Consider the following 26,281-nt stretch of genomic DNA (forward strand, 5'->3'; position numbering starts at 1 on the left):
CTTTATGCACCTTGGGGGTGCCGTGGAGCGCCGTGGAGCGCCGCTGCGGCCTCCCTCCCAAGTGCCAGAGGCCAGAGGTGGCACAGCCTGCAGGAGAGGCGAGGTCATCTCAGCAGAAGACGTGATGACTGTGACTGTTCCCGGGGCCGGTCTGGGGATCAGAATCGTCTGCACATCAGACATCTTTGGCAGAAACAAGCTGAGCGTGAGCCCCTAGGACCAAATGGATGGGCAGCCCGCTATGCCCCACATAATCCACACGACAGAAGCAAACCGATAGCTCTCCGGGTCTGACCTAAGTCATCAACAGACAATCTGGTACCCACACCAGTTCTCAGACCTGAACTCGATTGCTCCGGAAGTGCTGAATCCCTACAACGTCCCCACTTGTGTCCGGTTACTGTAGAGGACGGACAGGTCTTGGAGAGTGGCCGTGGGTTATCAGAAGCTTTCTAAGGTGGTGATTTCAACCTAGGAAAATGTGTTTTCCCCATTCCCAATAAGCAAAGGACTCCAAGAGCTGCCTCGTCTCACCTGGCAGGGATGACTTTCCATCTTGCTTCAGAGTACGTCACCTCTGGCACCATGCCTCAGTATGACCTACAGAAATCATCACCTAAATATTCTTTGGGATATTACGGTGACCTCTGCATTGATGATCTATACTATGAAGGTCACAAGGGCGGAATAGCAGATGTCAGTAAGAAATACGCAGATCGTAGTGTGAGAAATAAATCTCAGGAATCTACAGGTCTGTGACCTTCGGGAGGATTTTTTAGGGGTCGTGACCTACGTGGAGAGATGGCCTGCGAAGAGAGGGGTGGATTGTACTTCACACCATCGGCTGCCTGGAAGAGAGGTGGAGTGCTCTGAGGGCCTCTTCACGGAAGCAACATTTATCATGGCCTGGGCCTCTCGGGACAAGCCACTTTTCTTTTCTTTTTTTTTAGTACAATAAAATATAAAGATATTTTCGAATGTCCAGGCAAGCACAGGGAAGACATGGGTACATAACGTATAGTTTCTGTCATAGGAAACTTCTAAACAAATGGCATGACTGACAGTTAGGCCAGGATGCTCTGTAAGCACACGGGTGGTGCTGCACCTGACCTAATCCTGAGTAGATGGTGCGTGGCGTGGTCTGGGAAGACTTCCTGGAGGAAGGGACCGACCCCCTCACAGATGAAGAGAAGCTGGCCAGTTTTTGCAGGAAGGGGCGGAGGCAGTTCTATTGGCCTGGAAAGTTCAGAGGTGTTAACACTTTTCTCGAGAGACTCTGAGGAGAGACTCCGGGGAGGTACAGGCGGGACTCGGGTAGGAGTCTGGACTTCCCCCTCAGAACGAAGGGCAAGGGAAAGGAATGCATGTGACGTGGTCAGATCTCCTCTTTAGAAAGAACATCCTGGCTGCTCTATGCAGAATAGGTCGAGGGGAACGAGATCAGAGGTGGGGGGACCCATTCCCTGTTTTCTCTTTAAATCGCGATTGGGAGAAAGGGAAAGGGGAGAGAGACTGGAAAAGGAACCTGACACCAAAGCCACGCCTGGCCCCGATGGGTCACCTGAAATATATTGGGAAGGTGTCCACTCTACATAATTGGGAGGAAAAGTAGGGCTGGACGGATCCAGGCTCTGAGGGGCCCTTTTCAGGAAAAAGACAACACAATTAGGCACAAAGTTGACTACAGGCATCCGTATTCCATTGTGCTTTGCTTTATGGTGCTTCACAGGTGTGGTTTTTTTTGTTTGTTTTTGGGTTTTTGTTGTTTTTGTTTTTTGTTTGTTTTTGTTTTTTACAATCTGAAGGCCAGACTCTCCACCAGCAAAAAGAGCACCACTCGCTTTATTGCAGTGGTGGGGGACCCGACCCCCAGTATCTCCTAGGTGTGCCTATATTTAAGATGAGAAAATAAATCGCCAGAAATTACTGGAGCGTTGGACAGTCGGGTCCCTCCTTCTGTTTACCAGAACTGCTTGCTTAGAAAAGCTTCCAGAGGCAGCTTGGCGTCCCCTCTCTGTGCACAGTGCCCTACAACTCGGGCACCCCCGGGAGAAGGCTAGAGAGGCGCCTGGGGCCTAAACGAAGTCAACTTCACCCCCTGGGAGGAGCCACCCCCCAGACGCAGTGAATGAGGGCCTCGTTGGTCTGGCGGAGGGACCACCCAGCTGGGCGGGTTGGATGGGAGCAGGAGGCAAAACGAGCGAGCAGGGCCACTCCACTCGGAGTCCCGCGGCTCCGTCCGCTCCCGCCCTGGGCTGCCCCGCACCGGTGCGCTGCTGGGAGGTGGGGCGCTGTGTGCGTGGGGCGCGCGGTGCTGGTCTCCGGGAGCGAACGGCCACAGGGACCATTCCTCCCTTACCAGCTCACGAACTCGACCTCAAAAACACACCCTGTCTGGCATTTCAGGATTCAGACATAAACATCATCCCCAGCATGAGCAGCCGCGGAGTCTGTAAAGTTTTCCTTTCAAAGGAGAAAGGGACTGGCAAAGTTTGTTGTTTTTGAAATAAAAGAATTAACTTCTGCAAAACAACAAGTAGCCAGCAGCAGAAAGCGCGAGGAGCGGCGCGCTGCCCCCGGGCCGGCGGTCCGCGCGGGGCGCAGGGGAACCCGGGGACTCGGGGCGGGGGCGCGCAGTGCGGGGCTGGTGGGGGGGGCGGCGCGGTGCCCGGGCTTCGGAGGCGAGCGGGGCGGGTGGTGGGCGGGGCGCGGCGCCGGGGGGCGCGCGGCGCGGGGCCGGGTGGGGGCGCCCAGGGCCGGGCGTCGGGCGCGCAGTGCGGGGCGCGCGGCACCAGGGCGCGCGCGGGGCGGGGCCGCGGGGGGGGGGGCGCCCAGGGCCGGGCGTCGGGCGCGCGCGGGCGGGGGCGCGCAGCGCGGGGCGGGGCCGCGGGGGGCGCCCAGGGCCGGGCGTCGGGCGCGCGGGGCGGGGCGCGCGCGCGGCGGGGGCGCGCCGAGCGTGCAGGGGCGCGCGGGGCGGGGGCGCAGCGCCACCAATCGTAGACAAAGGCCGCCCCGTGAATCATGTGGTGCCGGGAGGAAGTCGGCTTGTTGTCTTTCCTCCCGCCGCCCGCCCGGACGGAGCGATGCGCGGAGCCCCCCGCAGGGGCGGCGAGCCCCGATGAGGCCCGAGCCCGCGGCCGCGCCGCAGCGCCCCCGGCCCGATGGCGGCCCCGCGCTGGGACCCCCTCCGCAACGACTCGCTGCCGCCCACGCTGACCCCGGCCGTGCCCCCCTACGTGAAGCTCGGCCTCACCAGCGTCTACACCGCGTTCTACTCGCTGCTCTTCGTGTTCATCTACGCGCAGCTCTGGCTGGTGCTGCGCTACGGCCACAAGCGGCTCAGCTACCAGAGCGTCTTCCTCTTCCTCTGCCTGCTCTGGGCCTCCCTGCGCACGGTCCTCTTCTCCTTCTACTTCAGGGACTTCGTGGCGGCCAACGCGCTCAGCCCCTTCGTCTTCTGGCTGCTCTACTGCTTCCCCGTGTGCCTGCAGTTCTTCACCCTCACGCTCATGAACTTGTATTTCACGCAGGTGAGTTGGGCGGGCGGGAGGCACCTGTTGGGCGCCTCCGTGGAGGGCGCTCGCCCGGCAGGTGGCCTCGCGACCTGCTCGGTGCGCGGGCATTGGGGGGCGATAGCATCGTGGGGGGCCGGTCGCAGAGCCTCTGAGCTGTGGGGAGAGATGCGCCGGCTCTGGGGTCGTCTGCCCCTGGCCTACCTGCAGGCCTTTCTCTCAGATAACGCCCTCCTGTTCCCAAGGGAGGCGAAGGACAGTGAGGGCTGAGGCCACCCGCCAGTCCGCCATCCAGGGGGTGTGGGGCCCTTTCGCGCGCCGCGCGGCATCTTCGCGCACACATCAGAGTAGGTACTGACGGCAGGTGTGGCCCCAGGGAGGCTCGAACTGCGGAGTTTCCCCTCCAGCCGCTCGCCCCCAGCCCGGGAAGATCATCTGCACTTTGGCTTCCAGATTCGAGCCAGACACTGACTTGAGTGTGGCGGACGAGACCGCCCCAGTTTGGATGAGGCGTTTAGAACCTCCAGCTCAGGAGCCCCACTCGGCTAGACTCACTGACTCGTTTTCCAGGATCGGGAAACAGCCATCTAGGGTGGCACCCAGCTCCCCAAGCTGCTGCAGCAGGGGTAGGGCCCCAAGCACAAGCCTTGACGTTTATTGAGGCTCTTTTACGGGAGTCTTTTTATGAGGCATATTGTTAGTAAGCTAATGGGAGAACATGCAAATTGCCTTGCCGGCTTTCACTGTCGAATTAATGAAAGTACAGTAATTATAAAGTACTTTGCAAATGCTGTGGCGAGTATTTCATGAAGTTTAATAACACTGGGCCACCATCGGCGTCACCATCTCGGATTCTCGTTAGCTTTCCGAGCACTAAATGTCTGTTTTCACTAGAACTGTGCCCAGGGAAAAGGCACCGAGGTGTGTCACCGGCCGAGGGTGTTTAAAGAGCTGTCTCGTGGAAGCAGGTCTTGGTGCAAACAGGCGTTTCGTTCCTTTAAACAGTGTCCCTGTTTCTCTAAAGAAAATGTCATTGATTAAAAAAAAAAAAAAAAGGTAGGAAAAGGATTGTCTTGGTGTATTTAGTAGCTATTATGTGGCTCTACACGCAAAGCCTTCTTGTAAGTCCGGTGTATTTTCGAGTCTGCACGTCATGTGTGTTATCTGTCCAAATACGGCTTTTAAGCCTGAAAACCGGGTCAGGCGACGAGCTCCACTGCAGACACTCGGGCTTTTTAACGGGAACAAAAAGGGGTGGTTCCAGCGCGACGCCGAAAGCCAGGTGAGTCCGTGTTGCTTCGGGAACGTGACGGTGGCCGTGCCTAACCCCGAGATCTTTCTTCCCGCCGCTTTCGGAGGCTGCCACGGCGCTGCTGGCCCCGTGCACGTTCTGGATGGGGGGCAGGAGGGGGGCTGCGCATTGTGTGCACCATCTGCTGGCTGGCGAGTCAATGCTGAGCGAGGGAAAGCGTGACCAGGCAGACGGCGCCGCGCCAGCCCGGAGGCCCTGGGTCCTTTCCGTCTCCCGGGCCTGGCGTTCTGTGCATCTCCCGGGTGGCCGGCAGGAGAGGGTAGGACCTGGGTGCTGGCATCTCGGACACTTTGCCGGAGCAAAGCCATTCCCTGGCTTCCTGACAGACACTCCGACGCTCTGGGGACCCTCAGAGGGCCCGCCCTCTGGCTTGCAGCTCTGACACCTCTCTCTCCACGCCTGCTCTGAGAGTCGGCAGAACCGCAGGGCCCACCTCGGAGCGGGCCGATCGGATTTTGGAGGGAGCGGGGTGGCGGCCAACGCTGAAGACGCAGGTACTGTGCGCTGGGACGGTTCTAAGCAGCTCGTCTTATTCGTTCCTCACAAAAACTCTGAAGAAAGTACCAGTCCTGGCCTGATTTGACGGAGGAGGGTCAGAGAGCTTAAATGACTCGATCGCGGTCACGTAGTCAGTGCTCAGTGGAGCTGGGAGTCACACCCACCTCTGGGACATCTGAGTAGAAGGCTGATTGCTTATGGCGCAGCACCTGAGACCCTGCACACTCACACTTTAGGAGACCTGAGTGGGACTGCGTCCTCCGGGAGTAGCTCCCGGGGCCGGAGGCTGGACGGGCAGGAGCGGAGGGCGGTGGGAAGGTTGCCACGTGGCACGAGTTGGGGGTCGGGAACTGGGAGGGGCTTCCCCAGCGTGGAGGGAGGTTCTTTCTGCGGTCCTCACGTCCTCTACGCCAGCCCAGTGCCCAGGCACACTTGCTCGTCTCGCAGATGACGTCCCTGGTGGCGCCGGGGGATGGGCCTGGTACTCCCCGGTCTGAGGTGTGGGGAGCAGAGGCAGCACGTCCGTGCGGCACCTCCTGGAGGGGGCGTGCAGCCTGGCCGTCCGGCCGGGGCAGCGCAGTCGGGTCCCTCCAGGGCTTGGCGCAGCAGGGTGTGTCCCCGCTCCTGGCCTCTCTGTCATCTTTGGAATCTGGCTCTTCTGGCCCCGGCCCGGGGAGGGGAGGCTCGTCTCATGTGACTCCGTCCGTGCCTGTCCACCTCCAGCTCTCACTCCACCTTGCTCCGGCCGCCTCTGTCTCTGTCTCCTTTCCAGTCCAGTCTTCTGCAGGTGGGGCCACCCAGGGGAGGGGCTGGTGCCCACCCAGTGTCCTCCCAGGCCCGCACCTTCTCATTCTCTGCCTGCTCAGGGGCCCTGCCCCCTGCAGAAACCCCAGGTGGAGGCAGGTGGCACCCTCCACGTTCCTGGGGCCCTCACACCCCCACAGCACCGGGCTCTCCATGACCCACTTTGCTCTGATGTCTACACCTGTTGGGCCTGCTCACTCCCTGCCCAGGGAGCGGGGGCCAGGTTTCCTTTCTTCCTGATTCCCCACGAGCAGTGTCCATCAGGAACCTAGGTCACCTCTCCCACCTAAACGCTGCTCTCCTGCCGGCAGGCCGATAGCGGGGAGGCGGCTCGCGGTAGGACTGGCCGAGCTGACTCCAAGCGGGTCCGGTGTGTGGCGTGTGTGTGTCTGGCCCACATGTCTGCAGCTCCCCGTGGAACGTGGAGCATCGAGCACCTGCAGCTGCCAGTCTGGGGGGCAGCCACATGCCCCGCAGCTCCCTGCTGCCCCAGGAGTGGTAGGGCCAAGGCTGGCACGGAGGCCTTGGCCCAGGGCCTGTTTGCCTGGCACCTGCTAACCGGCCTTCCTGGGGGCTTTCCAGCGGGGCGGGACCCCGACGCCTGAGCCTGCGGCACCGTGGTGCCTGCCACCTCCAGGCCATCGAGGCTTCTGTGCCAGGCCGGCCCCGGGCGAGCAGGCTGTCTTAGAGCCATGGCAGAGGGTCCCACGGGTGGCGGGCCGTGGGGTGGCGGTGAGCTCGGCGTCACCTGGGCAGCGGTCACCCTGCTGTTCTCCGTCAGACCGTGTGTCTGGGCCTCAGACTTGGGTTCTGAGTCTGGTGGAGTGGGGTGAGCCCAGCTTCTCCCCAGTCAGGTGGGGTGAGCTCAGCCTCTTCCTGGTTCAGTCTTGTCTTGAGCCCTGTGACAGACCCCAACATCACAGTGGGAAGTTCAAGGACAGGAAGGAGAAGTGAGCCATCCCGAGGCGGGAGAGGCCCTAGTGACGCAGGAGCCCGGGCTGCACCACGCCCTGCGGGGACCCGGGGTGCGTTGCGTGGGAGCTGGGGCTCACGGAGCGGGGCTCGGGGGCTTCGCGGGGCCGGGGTCGGGGCTCACGGAGCGGGGCTCGGGGGCTTCGCGGGGTTGGGGCTCACGGAGCGGGGCTCGGGGGCTTTGCAGGGTGGGGCTGGGGGTCATGGTCATGGAGCAGGTCCGCAGGTCGTGGACGTTAATGAGGGCCTGGGACTCAGGAGGCAGCAGCGCTGGGAGAGGCAGGAGCAGGGACCCCGTGGCCAGAGCTGGTTCGGGTCCTGGCCTGGACCCAGTGTGGCTCCTTGGGGCCACACAGGAAGATGGCGACCGGAACCCGCCCCGGGTTGATGCAGGGGAGGGGGACACTGTGCTGTGGCCTCTGCTCGCCGCCACCCCCCCCAACCCCGGTCAGGGTGCTCTGTGTCTCCCGACAGCGGGAGCCCAGGCCCTGCCGACACCCGGCCGCGTCTGAGGGTCAGGCCAGCTGCGGCTCTGCCTTGTCGTCCCAGAGTTGTCTCCAAACAACTTGTACCACCAAGCGGCAGCTTCTTTGCGTGTAAAAGGCCGTGACGGTGGCCCGCCCTGTGGAAAGGTGTTGAGGGTCCCAGCTCCTCACAGCCGCCGGGGCCCGGAGGAGCCCAGTGACTTGTCCGGGTGCCCAGCCGGGCATGCAGAGCGGGCGGGCCCGCACCCCCCGGCCTGTGCTTGCTGCTCATGCCCCCAGCTTGACACGTGCCCTGGCCTTCATCCCTGTTGACAGGGGGCTGGGGGGCCACGGAAGTCCGGCTGGGACCCCTCTCTGCCCCTCCCCCCGGGAAAGGCAGTGGGCGGTCTGCGGAGTTTGGGGGTGTCGCCACAGCATCTAATCGGGGGATGTTTACTGAGCCCGTGTGGTGGGCCAGGCTTGAGTCTGGGACTTGCGAAGGGGGAGCCTTGAGGCCTCTTGGTGACTCTGAGGAAGTAAGAAGCTAAGGACGCACGAGCCTTTGCCAGTCCCCAAGTCCCTGGCTTCAGAGCTGGGGCCGAACCGTCACACGGGCAGGAACAGGCTTGGCTTCTGCGCTCCATACCATGGCCTCCGGGCCCTGGCGCTGGCTCCTTCTGGTCATTCAGGGGGCTCACAGCCACCAAAGCTGTGTGTGTGCCTGTGTGCACACCAATGCGTGTGCAGAGCTGGGCACACGCCTCTGTGAGTGTGTCCCTGTGTACAGTCCTCTGTGTAAGTACTTGTGAGTGCCTGTGTACATGCCCGTGTGTGCACGCATGTGAACCCGTGTGTGAATTCTGTGCACACCTGTGTGACTTCCGTGTAGGTGCCTGTGTGTGCACCTGTGTGAGTTCCGCGTGGGCCTGTGTGAGTTCCGTGTGCACCTGTGTGAGTTCCGTGTGCGCCTGTGTGAGTTCCGCGTGGGCCTGTGTGAGTTCCGTGTCGGCCTGTGTGAGTTCCGTGTGGCTGCCTCTGTGACCACCTGAGTCAGCACCCACGTACAAGTGTGTGTGCGGTGCACCCAGCACCAGGAGAAGTTCCCTTGTCAGGGTTCAGCCCTCCGTCCACCGCTGGCAGCCCGGGAAGTGGGATCCTCATCTGGCTTCCGATCTCCCCGGGGAAGCCACCTCCTGGTTCACAGCCCGGGCCCCGGGGCGGCTCCTCCAGGCCAGAGCTCCTCCCTGCCCCACTGTTGCTGCCTGAGCACCTGACGGTTCCCCTGCCAGCCCAAGGTGACCAAATTTTGTAAACGTCCTCAGGGCTCTTGGGGACAATCAGACTCTCACAGTGCTTCCGAATTCCAACCCCACTGACCACAAAGCCATGTTTTGCGGCCGCAGGGGCGGGGCTGACCCGCCTGCCTCATCGTCCTCCTCGTGGGGGAGCCCGCTCCGGGCCCCACCCCTGGCCCCCGCCTTTCCCACCAGTGGGGACCAGCGGGACGGGGCGAGAGCTCTGTGCTGAGGCTGGTTCCGGGCCTTGGGCGGTCGCCTGGGCTGTGGCCATCAGCAGAGGCCCGTCCCCACCGAGGGCTGTGCTGTGTCCCTCATCAGCACACCCAAGGCTTCCAGTCCCAGAGTGGACCATCTCGGGCGGCATGGGACCAGGAGCACAGCAGAGTCGAGGCTGCGCCGCCCAGAGCTCACCGAGCGATTCTTAGGCTTTTGAAAACAACAGGTCATGTGATGCCAAGAGCAGCTTTGCACATCGGCCGCTGGTCTCCCTGCAGTCCTGTGAGAGGGGACAGCCCCCTCCTGGTTTGCGGGGCTGTCCCCCCCGCCGACAGTCCGGACGCGGGCAGCTTCAGCAAACAGGCCGGGCAGCACCTGGCGCTGGGCATTCACAGAGGTCTGCAGGGGCCTGTAAATCTTCTACTCCGGTGGTTCCGGTTCAGAGGACAGAGAGCTGGGGGTGTTCTGTGCAGGGGGCCGCTTCCCCGGAGGGGGCGGGCGGGCCTGCGAGGGGTCTGCGTGGCCCCCTCGGCAGAGTGTCCGCCACGGGCCACGGGCCCCCACGGCGCTCGGGGAGGCTCCCCTCGCCCCTGCCTGCCAGGGCTGGGGACATGCAGGCCGGGGCCTCCACAGGCCAGACGTCTTGTGACATCATCTGCGCCCCCTGCCCCCCTGTGGCACACACCTGCCAAACTCCACAGCCAGTGGAACATGGGGTGAGCGTCTGCACACAGTGACAGCTCTCTGGGCCACACCCCGCCTCGTACCCTGCTGTCCCCACATCCCAGGGGTCATGTGGCCCATCGGGTGTTGTGACAGCCCCTTTGTCACACATGACGGGCGGCCGGCAGGGAGGGACGCACTGGAGCCCACGGCACTGGGTTGTGCAGGCCGGCCGGCCGGGCCCACATTCCCGCTCTGGCCAGACACGCACGTCCGTCCACACAGAGGCCCAGGACCCCCAGCTCTCACACGGTAACTCTGGTCTCCACTGGAACCCGGAGACCCATTCACTCAATAAACGTGTATTTTAAGTTGGGAGAGATTCATATCACGTGACGTTAACCATTTTAACGTGTACGGCTTAGTGGCATTTAGTACGTCCACGTTCTCACGAAGCCGTCATCTCTGTTTAGTTCCAGAACATTTTCCTCCCCGCAGAAGGGCGGCTGGCACCCAGGAGCACTCAGCCCCGCCCCTGCCCCGGGCCCTGAGTCTGTCTCTGTGGATCTGCCTGTCACGCTGCGCGGCCCTCACCGAGCGCGGCGTCCCTGGGGCTCGCCCACTGAGCGCGGCGTCCCCGGGGTTCACCCGAGCGCGGCATCCCCGGGGCTCGCCCGCCGAGCGCGGCGTCCCCGGGGCTCGCCCATGCGTGTGTAGTTAGCGCATCCTTCTCTGCGCTGGCTGACGCTCCGGTGTGAGCGTGCACCACAGTTTCATTTACCTGTCGGTCCTGGGAGGGACGTGCGGGTAGCTTCGTCACACATCACCGAGCGCCTTTGCTCTCCGGGCGCCGTGCAGGCGGGGTTACGGTCCGGTGGCTCCTGCCTTTGTGGACCTCAGCATCGAACAGGTGACATGAGTAACGTGTCTCACGTGGCAACAGTCCTTACGGTGGTGACGGGAAGTGTGGGACGTTTCCAGCGGGAGTTTGGGGGCTTAATGCAACTCTCTCTAGGGAGCATGTTTTATAAAGAACCAGTAACTTTTGCTGCTGTTTAAATGCGGATCAAATCCATTTCCCCGGTTTGTTCACGGCCACTTCCTGGGGTCCAGGCCAAGCTCGGGGCGGACGGGTGGCGCCTGGGGGCCGGTCTGCTCCGACTCCCGCCCCGCAGGCCCTGCCCAGCAGGTGTCAGCCCCGGCCCAGGCAGCCCGCCTTCCAGCAGGTTCGATGTCCCCTCCGCTCAGGGTGGGGCGTCCTCAGTTCCTTCCATTGTTTCTGAGAGGATGTGGGTTTGTCCCACACCGTCCTGGGCCCTGTCCCCAAAGGCCCTGCCCGGCGTGGACAGTGAGTCGGGGGCAGCTCCAGGGACAGCGTCTGCCGCTACGCGGCGTCCTCTCGGGGAGGCACGCTGGCAGTGCTCTCGGGCGGCATCGCGGAGCGGCACCCGACCGCGTCTCGGTCAGCTCGGGCGCCACGGGGGACATGATGGGCAGGCCGCGTCAGTGACGGACACTCATTTCCCGCAGGCGTGGAGGCCGGGAGGCCGCGACCCGGTGTCGGTGCAGACGCGGCTTTTCCCCGAGTCCCACGTGGTGGCGGGGGAGCAGCTCTGTGGGGTCCCTCCATGAGGGCTGCTTTCTCGTCACCTAAGTGGCTCCCAGCGATGTCACCTCCCAACACCGCCACACTATGGGGCATTAGGATCCAACATGCGAATTTGGGGAGACACAAACATTTAGGGTGAGAGTGTTCCAGGAAACCGCAGAATTCTGAGGCAGAAAGTTGTGTCGTGTGTTTGTGGGGGGCCAGAGGCATTTTCACTGCTAGCTGATGTTGTAGTTGTGTAATTTGCCACCAGCATCGGGGGGCGGCGTGGAGCCCTTCCTCCGTGCAGCCCGTGGGCCTGGCCGCTCGTGACCCAGCCAGGCTTCCTCGGCTGTGGCATTTCCTCCTGTTGCCACGTTTAAGCTCACGTGGAGCACGTGGGCGAGACCCCGGCTGGAGCGGATCTGCCGGCACCTGTGGCAGGAGCAGCTCAGAAACGTGACGATGATGGTGCCTGTGCGGCCACAGCCCTGTCCGTCCACGACGCCGAAGGGGGAGGACCTGCCGGGGGGCCGGTGCGCAGTGTCGGGTCCAGCGGGGCCAGGCGCTGGCGGGCGCCTCCCCGTGGCTTCGCCCCTCGAGCCGGCAAGGTGGCGGGGCTGGGCTGTCCCAGGGGCCGCTGGACCTGTCCCCCCCCCCCACACACACACGAGGGCCCGTGCCCACTTGGAAGCCAGGCTGTGACAATACCTGACAGGCCTCACTGGGAAGGCACTTCAGCGAGTATTTGTGCTAACCCTTCGCTGATGGACACTGAGGCCCGGAAGTAGACAGAGTTCATCGGGGGGCAGGCTTGGGGCCGTCCGGCCAGCCGTGACCCCTAATCCAGACGTTCAGGGGACAGGAGAGGACGTGGAACAGCAGGGAGCGGAGGCCAGGGTTCGGTGTTGCTGGGTCAGCTCCAGGAGCCTGTAGGGGGCGGGGCTGTCCCCAGGGCTCACCTGACTGTGGGCCTGGCCTCAGGGCGGCCTGGCTGGTGGGGCGCAGTTCAGGTGACGAGGACAGGAAGCTCGTGTGAGCTCTTGGAGCGTGGAGGAGAGAGCGCCCGCTAGCTAGGAAGGGGGACGCCGGGAAGATGGTGTCACATGCCGGGCCTCTGTCCTGAGCCCGGAGGGAGGCGGCCGTCCAGGTGAGGCGAGCTCCCACAGGCGCGGGGTCCCAGTCTGTGGGCGTGAGACACACGTGTGTGTGCACACGTGCACACGCGCACGCTGGAGGAGGAGGGCTCTCTGGAGGGCAGAGAGGCTGGGGCTACTTCGGAGACTCTGGGCTTCACAGGAGTCCCGAGGAAAGACAGTGTCCTCATGGCCCCGAGGCCCCAGGTGAGGAGCTCCGTGCTCCGAGGTCAGCGTGAGGCCAGGAAGTGAGCCCCGCCCGCTCCGCGAGCCCCGTCCTTGCGGGGTGCACAGACGGGGTGGCGCGGTGAAGACCTGACCCGGGAGCGCAGGTGCCGCCCGGGGCCTGTCACGCCGGGGCACGGCGCCCTGGGCCTCGGGCTGCTGCCCCCACAGCTCGGTGGCGGGGACCACGCACTTCTCTGTCGTGGCTCCCGTGGCTCTAAGCACGCGGACGGTCTCTGCGCAGAGACGCCAGCTTCCTCTGTCCACCCGAAGCTGCCGCCTGCCCCTCAGGGACACCGCAGGACGGGAGAAGCCCGTGCCTGCCCCGGTGAGGGACGGCACCCAGCCCGCAGAGATGCCGCCCAGGGCCGCTGGCCCCTGGCCGTCCCCGGGAGCCGGGCCGCGGCCTTGAGTAACTTCCCGTCTGTGAGGAAGCGGGGGGGGGGGGGGGGGGGGGGGGGGGGGTGCACAACGGGGCCACGGGAGCGGGCGGCCTCGTCCCGGGGCCTCCTGACTTCGCGTGTGCAGGTTCCTCTTACGGTCAAGGTTACGGTCACGTGCCCCCCCCCCTTCCACCCGACTTAACACAGCTCCCCGGGGCCATCCGCGTTGTCGCCAGTGGCAGGATTTCATCACGTTTTGTGGGGTGACGTGCCACAGCGAGTACGCGCCGCCCGTCCGTCCGTGGTCGCCCAGGCCACCTCGCGTCCACGCCGGTGTCCTCGGGCCGCGTCCTGCGTCCCCACAGGGGCGGCGCCTCGCTCCCAGCGTCTGGGGGGCCCCCGCCCCCTGGCCAAGCTGCGGCTCGTAGGGTCGGGGGTCCGGCCTTGGGGTCTGGAGCCTGTGCCGGTGCGAGGACCGTGGAGCGTCTGAGGGCAGCACTGGGGGGCGCGGCATGGTCGTGGGGACGCGGAGACCCAGGCCGCACGGAGGAGGGGGCCGGGGGCCAGGGGCCGGGCGGGCACGCGAGAAGCAGCGTGGCGCACGCGGCCACCCCGATCCGGAACCGAGTCTCGGGGACGTCGCCTCGCGCCCGCCTCCCTGGCTCGGTTCTCGGCAGGACTGTGAAAGGGTCTGTGGCCCCGGGGAAGCGCCCTGTGCCCGCGGACAACAGGCGTATCTGGTGCAACTGGTGCAGCCCCTGCGCCCCGCCCCCGCCCTGCGCCCCAACCCCACCCCTGCCCTGCGCCCCGACCCCGCCCCTGCACTCCAACCCCGCCGCTGCGCCCCGACCCCGCCCCTGCCCTGTGCCCCGACCCCACCGCTGCGCCCCGACCCCGCCGCTGCGCCCCGACCCCGCCGCTGCGCCCCGCCCCCGCCCCTGCCCTGCGCCCCGACCCCGCCCCTGCCCTGCGCCCCGCCCCCGCCCCTGCCCTGCGCCTCGACCCCACCGCTGCCCTGCACCCCGACCCCGCTGCTGCGCCCCACCCCCGCACCCCGACCCCGCCCCTGCCCTGCGCCCCGGCCCCGCCCCTGCCCTGCACCCCGACCCCGCCCCTGCGCCCCGATCCCGCCCCTGCGCCCCGCCGCTGCGCCCCGGCCCCGCCCCTGCGCCCTGGCCCCTGCCCCTCCATCGTGCCTGCACCGCGGGGCTCTGCAGGCGGCCCGGTGTTTTCACACGTGGTGTGGATGCCACGGGGAGGGGCGCGAGGACCCTGGACTCTCCTTCGCTCACGTCCGTTCCTGATCGAGTCTCCCCCAGAGCAGCTGGGCCTCCCGCCTCTTCAGGGTGCCGAGCGGCCTCACTGCCCCGGGCTCCCTGTCGAGGACCCGGCGGCACCTGCTGCTGCCGTGCCCCCCCCACCTGCCTCAGCCTCCCTGCCGCCCGCCTCCGCAGCGAGGGCGCCCTCCCCACACCTCTGCCCCGCCCCTCCCTCTGTCCTGCTGTTCTGGGGTGCAGCCTCCTCTGCTCACTGGGGTCCCCCGATCTTAAAAACAAGGTCCAGCGCCCTTGAACTTCTCCTTCACGGCACAAACACATTTTTAAAGAGCAGCCGACGCCCTAGAATTGAGTCACGGCGTCCACTTCCCCTGCCCGAAGTCCGCTGTCGGCTACTTCCCCTGGGGGCCCGCCCCGGCCTGCCAGAGCCGCTGGCCCTCGCCTCGCTCACGCTGTCGAGCCCCGGGGAGCACGGGGCTCCCTGCCGGACCCCCGCCCAGGCCCCTGTCTCCCGGGGGTTCTCTGCGGCTGTGCCCACCGCGGTGCGGCCCCCGCCTGCTCCCTGCCTTCCTCTCGCATGTTCCGTGGTTCCCCATTCACGGTGCCGCCGCCACTGTCACCGGTCACCATCGGAACGTTCTGATCACCCCCAGAGACCCCGCAGCGCCCGCAGTGGCTCCCCGGCGCCCGCAGCCCCCCAGCCCCCGGCCGCTGCTCCTCCGGCCGTGGCAGGGTTGCCTTTGACGCACGCGGCCTGCTTTCCGGTCACTGCTCAGCCCAGCCCCGGTCCCGCCCCTCGGCCTGCGCCCCCACCCCACCCCTCTAACACCCCGATTCCCAACCTGCCAGCTCACCGAACACCTGGCTCTCACCCAGGAAGTGCGCCCCTCACCTGCCCGGCTTGAGTCCTGGCCCTTCCTGTCTTGTAAACAATTTTCAAATGCCTTTATTTTCAAAAGCGCGTTCACGGCCGACAGGCAGTGAGCCTGACGAGCCCGCTCGGCGCCCCAGCCCCAAGCCCCTGGCGCCCCGGCCAGAGGGAAGGAATGGGGGCTCCGAATGGTGCTTTCCGGTAGTCCCCGTCAGCGTGTTGACCCCCCAACCTGCCATGTTTTTCTGTCATTGCAGGTGATTTTCAAAGCCAAGTCAAAATATTCTCCAGAATTGCTCAAATTCCGGTAAGTACCCGGGCATCTTCCTCGGAGGAAGCAGGTGAAGGGCTCCCGCGGGAGCCCGTCTCTCCAGCGGGGGTGGCACACGCCCGTCCCTAGCTGCCGGACGCTGTCCCGCTTCCCGAGTGTGGCATCGGCTCGGGGAAGGGCGGAGGGCGTCGAGGTGATGTGGGAGCAGAGGGCCGGGGGCGGCGGGGCCCCCGAGGCTGCCAGCACGTGGCCGGGTGGCCCACCGCCTCCCGGGTGTGGGTGCAGCGCGTGTGCTGGACCCCGTCCCCGCGGCCCTGCCCTCCCCCGGTGGCCCGGCGCCTCGCCTCCAGCCGCCGGCTGCCCGTGGGCGCTGTTCCCCAGGGCTGCGAGGTCCGTGAGCGGTCACCGTCACTTGCCACGCAGCTGCTTGTCGGCAGCTCCGTCCACATCCAGCAGGTGTGTCTTTGGCCCCTGAGGCAGAGATGGAGCCGTGTCTGGGAGGGGCGAACGCCCCATCTGTAAAGCTGGCCCAGGCGGCGTCAGGCGGAGCGCCAGCCCCCCGAGCCGCGGCTGGCATGCGCATGGTCTCCGCCGGGGCCTCTGGATGCGGGGGTCTCAGGGATTTGGTGGAAGGAGAGAGGCTCGCAGTCGGGAAGGGACCGCGTCGGATCGCACGGGTGGAGACACGGGTCCCCTGTGGACAGGGCCCGTACTTTGCCCCACGCCCTCAGAGAGCTCTGTGACCCCAGCAGCAAAGAGCCAGCGGCTGGGAGGTCGGGTTTGGCCGGGCGGGGAGGGAGGCCAGGCGGCTGGGCGGTGTGAGGCAGGCGGTCAGGAGTCAGGGTGCCCTAAGCTTTCCCAGGGGAGCACCGAGCTGTGGCCTGACGTTTCTGGAAAGGGGACTTTGGCCACTCACTTTCTCAAATCAAAATAAGAATTTAATTATTTTGTCCCTTTAAAAATATGCAAAACTGTATACACGTCATATTTTATTTAAACATCTTATGTTTGTAAAGACTTTTCAGTTAAAATTCTGAAAGCATATGTAAAATCCCCATTTTACATCCAAAGAAACCGAGCTTTAGAAAGTTACGTGATGGTGTCCGGCCAAGATCCAGGCACGGAGACCCCTGGCGGCCGCCATCCCTCACCCGGTCGCCGTCTGTCCCCCTCCCCGCCCTCCGGGCTGCTTGCTCGAGTTTCTGCCAGGTGTTTGGCTGGAGTTTCTGCCAGGTGTTTGGCTGGGGCTCCGGAGTCTGCGTGACAAGGCGCTGGCCCCAGCGGGGCCCTGCGAAGGCGCCCCTCCCTCCTGTCCCTGCTGAGGTAGCCTTTCCTCTGCGCGGTGGCCTCGGCCGCCCAGCCCCGGCCCGGACACAGAGGCCGGCGGAGGGCCCCGGGTGCTGGGAGCGGAGGACGAGAGAAGGCCGGGCGGGGGGAGACGATTCTGACTGGACCGTGGAGCCGACCTTACCTCGGAAGTGCTCGATTGAGGCTGGGCTTGGCGTTCAAGCCTCTGGAAGTGATCGGCAGCAGCACGGGTCAGGAGGGAAGACGCCTTAAGGCTTCCAGCCTCCGTGCTTGGGCGGGGCCTTGCAGGTGAGACGTGCAGGGGGCGTGGGCCTTGCAGGTGAGACGTGCAGGGGGCGTGGGCCTTGCAGGTGAGACGTGCAGGGGGCGTGGGCCTTGCAGGTGAGATGTGCAGGGGGCGTGGGCCTTGCAGGTGAGACGTGCAGGGGGTGTGGGCCTTGCAGGTGAGACGTGCAGGGGGCGGGGCAGGCTGCTTTCCCTGGGGGGTGCAGAGGCGAGGGGAGAAGCAGGCAGGATGCAGCTGGCCCAGAGGGTAGAGGTGAGGCGCGGGCCAGGGCAGGGGAGGGGCTCCCGAAGCCAGGACCGTGCGGTGTCAGTGGAGAAGCCCGTGAGCGCGGCTCTGAACCGTTCACTCACAGAGCGCAGAGACGCCCGGGGGTGCTCGTGCCTCGGCACGTCTGTGGCCCGCTCTGGCTCCTCATTCCTCTTAAGCCAGATGCTGCTGCAGACCCTGCGGGCCACGGTTCATCCCGTGACGTTTCGCCATGCCAGCTTCTGGCTTCCCTGACGTACAGCTCATTGGACGCGAATCCCGAGCCATTAGCCTGGAGCTGGTGGAAACGTCTCGGCCTGAGCTGCTCCTGGGGTCCTGCCGATGGTTTGCATCCTGCCCAGGGCCACTTGGCTTTGCACGTAGAGCCCATGGCGCTCACGCGTCTGCCAGCTCTGAGTTTCGCCGGAGGCTGCCCGTTCGATTCAGGTTTTCTCTTAGTCCGTTTTTAATCTTCGGCTTCGGAACGTGACACTGGGCAGAGGAGCGCACGGAGCACTTTGGTTTTAAACATCTTCAACCATTTTCCCTCCGTCTTTGGTATTTAGAAAGTATATACAATGAGCAAGGCTTTTCTTTTCCCGTTCTATAAGAAATCTCAGGTAGTGGAAGATAAGTTTAGATAATCGGTTAATATTGTCCCCTCACGGTAGGACATGGTGAAGTCCTGTCCTGTTGACCCGAGTCCAGCACTTCCTGTCCCCAGTTCCAGAGCACAGGAGTCCGGGGGCTGGGGGGCCGCCTCAGCTCTGGGCTCGCTGACCAGCCGGAAGCTGATCCTCTGGTCTCACGAGCAAAGTGGACCCTGCCGGTTTCCTTATCCTTCGGTCTTTCATCTGGGCTGTTTATCCTGACCCTGTGGTTTGGGTTGTAAAGAAGTAGTTTTAGAGAAATGTCACCAACATTGTTGTCATAGAAACACGTTCTTGTGATATGGTCTATTCTGTCCCCCCCCCCCCGCTCCCCAACCTTAAAACTTTCCACCCTCCAGATTCTTCTCTTCCAGAGCTGTGGGCCAAGGGTTGGAGAAGTTAAGTTTTATAAGGTATTTTTTTAAAATTATAAAAGTTATATAAGCTCATTAGAAAAAGCATTAAATAGAAAAAGAAAATCTGCGAATTTACACTTGGAAAGAACAACTCCGCCCCCCCCCCCCCCCCCCGTGCGGGGTGCAGTGGCAACCCGTCATGGGTCGGCATGTGCGTTTTCCAGCATGGCCGGTGTTCGATTGCTTTTTCCAGTTTCGCTTTCCACTGTTTGTCCCGATGGTGCACTGTAAGCGCTTTTTCCGTGCCGTTTCAAATCTCACGACACTGTGTTTCTTGAAGACGATGACAGGGCTTGGTGTGGCGGGTGGCCCTGTCGCTCGGTGCCTAGGGTCCAGTAGACGTCAAGGGCAGGAAGGTTTCAGGGAGAAGGGTGCCTGGACGCCTGGCGGGCTGTGGGGACAGCGAGTCCGCTGGCGTGATGAGCACGCGGGGCACCCGTGGAATGATCTGCTCCAGAGTGCAGGGCACAGGCGGTGCAGGGCACAGGCGGTGCAGGGCACAGGCGGTGCAGGGCACAGGCGGTGCAGGTGGAGGCGACTTAGGACACTGTCAGCTTAGTTCTGGCCAGAAGGGGGGGTGGGGGGGACGAGGGTGGGACAGGAGAGTGGGAATAGGAATCAGACAAATTTGAAACTGTTTAAACGTGTGCGTGTGTGTGTACACGTGTGCGCACGTGTGTGTGTGTGTGTGTGAGAGAGAGAGAGAGAGAGATGAAAGACCTTTACAGCCGGCAGCCTGTGAAAAGCAGCGTGGAGACTGGTTATTCAGAAGGCTGGAGGGGGGGCGTTAGCTGCAGGTGGAGCGTTACCTGCAGGCGGGGCGTTAGCTGCAGGCGGGGCGTTAGCTGCAGGCGGGGCGTTAGCTGCAGGCGGGGCGTTAGCTGCAGGCGGGGCGGCTCCCACAAGCCCTGTCCAGAGAAAAGGTCACAAGTGTGCATCCCTGCAGAGCACGCGTTGACGGAGGAGAGGGAGCCTTTTTCTAGATTTGCCGTTGTTGACAGGAGAGGTTCTGTGGGGCGAGCATGGGGGAGAAAGCCAGACATGGAGGCGCAGGGTGCGCTGAGCCCCCAGCCGCTCCTCGAGGATGGGGGCGTCATCGCCCCGTCACAGATGAGGACTCGCGCTCCCTGCCCCACGCCCACTTCCCTGTCACTCCGGGTGGAGGGCAGGGCGAGGGGAAGGGAGGGGGCTCGGTCTGCATGTGGGACAGTCTGCTGGTAAGGCTGCGGACGCCGCGCCCCGACGAGCAGTGATGGGAGCCCCCCCCCACCCGTGGGGTGCATGTGACGCCCGATTTCCTCGCCCTTCACCCTCATGGCACCTTCCCAGTGTCCCCCAGTGGCGGGGTACCGCTTTCGTAATAAAGAAAGAGGAATAAGGATTTATATCCGCAGTAGCACGTAAAGCCACACCCACAAGGAGCCGTCTGGAAAAGCCAGATGTCAGACGGCGATTGTTCCAGACGCTCCCTGCTGTCTTAGGGCTGGAAGTGTGTGCAGGGCAGTCAGGGCCAGACAGGACGTGGCTGTGCCCTGGGGTGCTTCACGACAGCACGCCAGGTGGCAAAAAAAAAAAAAAAAAAAATAGGGCTTTCGAGGAACTAGACACATACTTTGGCGACCCTCAGACGGTCCTGCCTTTGGCCCTCTCCCCGTGCCCCCGACGTCCCCTGTCTGCGAGAACGCGGGGTACAGACGACGCTGTGCCGATCTCCCCCTGCGACTCAGCCCCAGACCCCCACCTCGCGTCTCTGCGGAGGAGGCAGAGCTGGCCTGCTTAGGGGCCTGGCCTGAGGTCACACACAGACTTCACGTCCTGATCCTGCCCCGCCCCTAAGGCATGCCGCCCCTAACGCAGGTGTCAGGAAGAGGGGACGCACTCCAGGTGGCCTCTGCAGGAAAGTGTGAGACCCGTCGGGATGCGAAGGCCGGGGCAGGTGTGTGCGGGGCACTCCCGTGAGCCCAGGTGGCCCTCGGGGCCATGGTCGGGGACACAGTGGGGTGGGGGGGGGGGCAGGGGGAACTTCCTGAGCTCAGTCTGCTGCAGGAGACGCTGGCACCCCGAACCGAACGGCTGTGGCCGTGTGCTGTGACAGAAACGCACAGCCTGCCATGACGGGGACGACGGTGGACAGGGGGGTAGCCGGGAGGAGTTGGGGCGGGCGCTCCGCACAGAGGGACCAGCAGGGACCTTGACCCTCGGTGAGAGTGCGCGGTGGGTTGGAAGGGCCCTGCCCAGTGAGCACGTCCTGTAGAAAAACACTCAAGCTTCGTAAATCATTCACGCTTATTTTTCCAAAAAAATGTATTCCTCCTTGAAAAGGTTTGCGTGCATCACTGCGCACGAAGTTAAATCTTAAATCTCCGAGACGCAGAGTAGCTCCCGTCCCGCCCCACGCGCCGGCCGGACCGTGGGTGGCGGCCCTGGCCGCCCTGCGCCCAGGTCCCCCGTCCGTCCGGCACGCCTCCCTGCTCCGCTCCTGGGGCCTTCGTGCCCCCTGTCCGAAGGTCCCTTTACCCCGTCCGTGCTCGACACCGCGCCCCGAGCCGTGCTCAGTCGCCGACGCGGCCACGTCCGTCAGTCCTCAGTTCCCGCGCGTTTCTGTCCCTCCCAGGGCGGCGCAGACACTCGCCCTTGGCCCTCTGTCCGCCCTGCGCGCCAGGCGCTTTGTCCAGCCCTCCGGTATCTCCCCGCCCGCTCTCCTCTCGGTGCCTCTGCACCGATCTGAGGAGTCCGAGGCCCTCAGAACAGGGCCGCGGGGGGCAGAGCCTGCAGTCAGCCCTCTCTGTCCCCCGCGAGAGACGGCAGCTCTTCAGGTTCAAGGTGTTTCTCCGAGAAGCGGGGTGATCACGCAGCTGGTGCGATGGAGCGTTTAGCGGGAGGAGAAGGGCCGCCCGGGGTGGAGGTCCGGGTAGCGCTGCTCCCCCGCCTCCCTCCCTCTCACACACGGTTGGGTTGCTGAGCTCCTGCCCCGTGCAGTGGGGATGGACGGGTGAAGGAAAGAGCCAGAGTCTCCATCTTCCTGGAGCTCACGGCCCGGGTGGGAGGTAGCACCGTGTCCACGCGCTTTGTTATGAACCAGCCAGGCTGTGAAGTTAAGTACGGGGACAAGGAAAGTGGAAGTCACACCTGCCCATGTGTGCGTGTGCGTGTGCGTGCGTGTGTGTGGGGGGGCAGGGGGCGGGAAGGACTTCTTGGAAGAAGTGACATTTGAGCTGCAGTCTGCAGGATGAGGAGGAGTGAGGTCAGCAAAGTTCCTTTGATGGAATGTGGGTCTGAAAAATTAGGTGAGAGGGTTTGCCAGTGGATAGTAAATCATTAATTGCAAGACATAAAATACCATCCAAATCAGCGGGGGTTCGTGGGGGTTGTCTTAGGGCCCTGCCATCCGAGGGCAGGAACTGGGTCTTCGCCCCTCCCCTCCCCTCCCCCACCACACGGTGGGTCGGGAGCGGGGACCAGAATCCAGGTTTCTGTGTCCTGGTCGGCGCTGGCCTCGGCAGACACCAGAACCTCTGTAGCTCTGAGACCCCTGCTAGCTGATGGTTTTCTGCTTTGGGGCTTGCAAACGTTCAGCGAACCCAGCTGGGTCGGAGCCCGCCACGCCTGTCCCTCCTCCGCGTGTCTGCTGCGTGACCTCCGCCCCAGGGAAACGCGATGTGTGCTCGAGAGAAATGGGGCTGCTGCTTTCGGTTCTAGCACATCTGAGCAGTCTCGATGTAGACCTCACACGGGTCACTTGAGCGCGTGGCTCTGGGAAGCTGCAAGTTCCAGGTGGCCAGTGCCGCAGACGGCTGGCAGCATCCGCCTCTGGCAGGTGCCATGGCAGATTTGTGATCCCAGCTCCCAGCAGCGAGGTTCCCAGGTGCGAGGGGGCCCCCCCGACTCCCTCTTCGTCAGGGACTTTTTTGGTTGAAATCCTTTAGAAACATCTTAATTCTCCAAGACAACCCGCGGGGTAGGGGTCATTCATGTCGACACAGAGGCTCCCGCAGGTGGGTTTTCGCGGTCCCCCGAGTGCACAGGGGTCACCGACCAGGCGCGATGCCAGGCCCCACTCCTTCCTCCGAGCGCATCCCCGCGCAGGGAGCGCGCGCATCACCTGGTCCCCGCGCAGGTAGCGCGCGCGCGTCCCCCGGTCCCCGCGCAGGGAGCACTGGCGTCGCCCGCTCCTCGCGCAGGGAGCACGCGCATCACCCGGTCCTCGCTCAGGGAGCGCGCGCGCGTCGCCCGGTCCCCGCGCAGGGAGCACGCGCATCACCTGGTCCTCGCACGGGGAGCGCGCGCATCACCCGGTCCTCGCTCAGGGAGCGCGCGCGCGTCGCCCGGTCCCCGCGCAGGGAGCACGTGCATCACCTGGTTCTCGCTCAGGGAGCGCGCGCGCGTCGCCCGGTCCCCGCGCAGGGAGCACGCGCATCACCTGGTTCTCGCGCAGGAAGCGCACGCGCGCATCACTCGGTCCTCGCACGGGGAGCGCGCGCATCACCTGGTTCTCACGCAGGGAGCACTGGCGTCGCCCGCTCCTCCGGACTTCCCGGGCGGGGGCGGGGCTCCGAGGGCAGCTTGTGGTCAGCCGCGGCGCCAACACGTGTCCCTCGCCCCTCCAGGTTGCCGCTCTACCTGGCATCGCTCTTCATCAGCCTCGTCTTCCTGCTGGTGAACCTGACCTGCGCCGTGCTGGTGAGGACCGGGGGCTGGGAGAGGAAGGCCATCGTCTCGGTGCGCGTGGCCATCAACGACACACTCTTCGTGCTGTGCGCCGTCTCCCTCTCCGTCTGTCTCTACAAAATCTCCAAGATGTCCTTGGCCAACATTTACTTGGAGTCCAAGGTAAGGAGGGAGTGTGGCCGGCGACCGCCCCCAGCCTTCTGCGAGTAGAGCCCTGGTTTGCAGAGGGACTCAGCAGGCTCCTCGGCCCTGCAGACCATCGGCCCTGCCGTGGCGGCCACACACGGCGGCCGCTGAGCCCTGTGAGGAAGGAGGTCCGCTGCGGTGGCTCGGTGCCCGTGTGCGGCGTCCCTGGCAGAGCGCCAAGTCCGGTTTATAGAGACAAGGGTTCGACCTCCACTTCGAGGGCCAGTGTGGCGGATTGCGCTGACGTCAGTGAGAACACACGTTTACGTTCACCAAGCTGCGGATGCTTTTTAAGCACTCAACGTGTGTAAACGAGCAGAACCCCAGCCACCTGTTAGCTGCACTTCGTAGACAGGGACACTGAGGCCCAGAGGCCAGCAGGCCACCCCCGGTCACACAGCAGAAGCTGCAGAGCCGCATCTCGGCCTCTGTCCCTGTGCCTGCCTGTCTGCCTGGGGCAGGGGCTCACTCAGGCTCACCCCAGGGGGCGGCCTGGGAGCTGGGTCTCCTGACGGTGGGAGCTGCTCGTGGAATCCTGGACACCGTCCCCGTCATCGGTTGTCCAGAGGGCCAGGCCTGCTCTCCCTACTGCCACACCGCACGCCCCGAAATGGTGTCCCCTCACCCTCCTGGGTGACGTGGAAGGGGCCACGTGCCCCCCGGGGCTGGGGGCCACTCACCCCACACAGCCTGAGCCTGGGCTCTCTCTCCCTCAGGCCCAGCCCGCCGGCCACGTGGCCTCGCTGGGCCTTGGTTTGCTCAGGGTAGATGGTCGAGTGCCTGCTGTGGCGCCTCTGCCTCTGGACTTCACGGCCGTGGGTCCCTCCGGCCGGCCTCCTCCCCCCACGTCCGGCCCTGAGACCACGTCTTTGGGCTGAAGCTGGGAGGCAGCTCTGCCTCCCATGCTGTCTGCATAGTGACCAGGAGACTAAAGTCTGTGCCTTTCAAAAATACAGATCTGAACAAAAACACATACATACACAAACCCGTAATCGGGGCATCCTGCGATTCGGCCAAACTTGTCCAAGATCCCGACCGTGAGATGGCAAAGCAGTTTTCCATTTATGAATTCTGGTGGGTTTTAGGCTTGGTTTTGCCTTAACTTTATGGTTTACAGTTAAGGCTTTTTAAGGCTATTTCAGGCTTTTAAAAACAGAATTTTGGTTTCAACAGAAGGGCTTCAACTTTAGGTTGTCAGACGCCATCCGGGTCACCCGACCCAGGGCGAACAAGCTAACAGTCTACTACTGGCAAAATTAAGTGCCTCGGATTTAGTTGATGATTTCCAAATGCAAAACTCAAAAATGAATTTCAGTTTTTTGGTCAACTGTTTCTAACGAGGGGTCCGTTAACTGACTTTGGAAGTTGACAGCTTCATAAATTGGGGCACAAGTCACTGGTTTCCACATGATTCCAAGCCAGGACTCCAGTGCATCCAGCCTAGAAGATTCTGGGTTTTGAGGAGGCTCGCAGCCACTGCCCCTCTGAGAGTATCGTCCGAGTTTAAGCTCCCCGAGCCACCACCCTCTGAGAGTGTTTCTGTCCCCACGCCCGAGGCCGGGCACTGGGTGATAGGCCGATGGGGTCCTCTTGGAGCCAAGCAGTGGGACTTAGAGACTTAAAGAAGCCACCTGACTTACAGGGGCTCACATTTTGACCCCTTAAAGGCACCTCCAGATCCACTCCCAGGCTGTAAGGTGTCCTCTGTGTGCAGGCGATCTGACATTTCAGGAAGGGGTGTGGAGGAGCTGGGGTCTGAGGCCTGCGGGTGGAGGGTTCTGACAGGTCGACGGAGGCGGCGGCACCTCTGAGGTCTGGTGGGCTCACCACGTGGCGACAGGGTGGTAGGGACACGGGTCGTGAGGACACAGGCGGTGGGGACTCGGGCGGCGGGGACCCGGGCGGCGGGGACACGGGCGGCGGGGACCCGGGCGGCGGGGACACGGGCGGCGGGGACACGGGCGGCGGGGACTCGGGCGGCGGGGACACGGGCGGCGGGGACACGGGCGGCGGGGACACGGGCGGCGGGGACCCGGGTGGCGGGGACACGGGTCGTGAGGACACAGGCGGTGGGGACTCGGGCGGCGGGGACTCGGGCGGCGGGGACACGGGCGGCGGGGACGCGGGCGGCGGGGACACAGGTGGCGGGGACACGGGCGGCGGGGACACAGGCGGCGGGGACTCGGGCGGCGGGGACATGGGTGGCGGGAACGCGGGCGGCAGGGACACGGGCAATGGGGTCACAGGCGGGGGGCACAGGCGGTGGGGACTCGGGCGGCGGGGACTCGGGCGGCGGGGACACGGGCGGCGGGGACACGGGCGGCGGGGACACGGGTGGCGGGGACACGGGCGGGGGTCACAGGCGGCGGGGGCACAGGCGGCGGGGAGACGGACACGGGTGGCGGGGACACGGGTGGCAGGGACAGGGCAGTGGGGACAGGGCAGCGAGGACCCGGGCGGCGGGGACACGGGCGGGGGTCACAGGCGGGGGTCACAGGCGGGGGTCACAGGCGGTGTCAGGGAGGAGGCCGGCGTGCACACCTCATGGCTCTCGCACTTCCAGGGCTCCTCCGTGTGTCAAGTGACCGCCATCGGCCTGACCGTCATCCTGCTGTACACCTCCCGAGCCTGCTACAACCTCTTCATTTTGTCCTTTCCTCAGAGCAGGAACGTCCACCCCTTCGACTACGACTGGTACAACGTGTCAGACCAGGTCAGTGGGCGCGGCGGGGCGGAGCGTGCGGGCCGCTCGCCTTTGCCGTTCGGTCGCCGGGGCCGCCGGCGTCGCTTCCTGTGGTGCCCGCCTCCTCGTGTGCGTGGCGGGACCGTAGCACCTGCTGTGCCAGCTCGCATGTCTCGTGAGAAACTGGGACATGTATGTGTGCGCACACATGCGTGCACACACGCGTGCACGTGCACACACACACACACTTCTTTCTGCTTTCTACCTTTGGGGGGGCTTTCGTCAAGCAGAACCTGAATTTTTTCAAGTGCTTCCGTATAAATGTAAGACGGTCTTATTCAAGGGTGA

At 64.2% G+C, this 26,281-nt stretch overlaps 1 protein-coding gene across 2 annotated transcripts in view; it reads left to right on the plus strand.

The window, feature by feature from the left end:
• The first annotated feature begins 3,036 nt into the window (after window positions 1–3,036).
• The window catches only part of GPR137B (G protein-coupled receptor 137B), a 33,910-nt gene continuing 10,665 nt past the window's right edge, over window positions 3,037–26,281 (plus strand). The window contains exons 1-4 of one of the 2 annotated variants that reach the window (XM_016163405.2): window positions 3,043–3,530; window positions 15,477–15,526; window positions 23,004–23,226; window positions 25,814–25,963. In XM_016163405.2, coding sequence (XP_016018891.2) covers window positions 3,162–3,530; window positions 15,477–15,526; window positions 23,004–23,226; window positions 25,814–25,963 — 792 coding nt within the window. In that variant the 5' untranslated portion in view covers window positions 3,043–3,161. Of the gene's footprint in view, window positions 3,531–15,476; window positions 15,527–23,003; window positions 23,227–25,813; window positions 25,964–26,281 lie in introns of both variants that reach the window. The other variant, XR_004955473.1, reaches the window with a different exon arrangement.

This window comes from Rousettus aegyptiacus, unplaced genomic scaffold, assembly GCF_014176215.1.
Source record: "Rousettus aegyptiacus isolate mRouAeg1 unplaced genomic scaffold, mRouAeg1.p scaffold_m13_p_18, whole genome shotgun sequence".
In the NCBI taxonomy this organism is placed as follows: domain Eukaryota; kingdom Metazoa; phylum Chordata; class Mammalia; order Chiroptera; family Pteropodidae; genus Rousettus; species Rousettus aegyptiacus.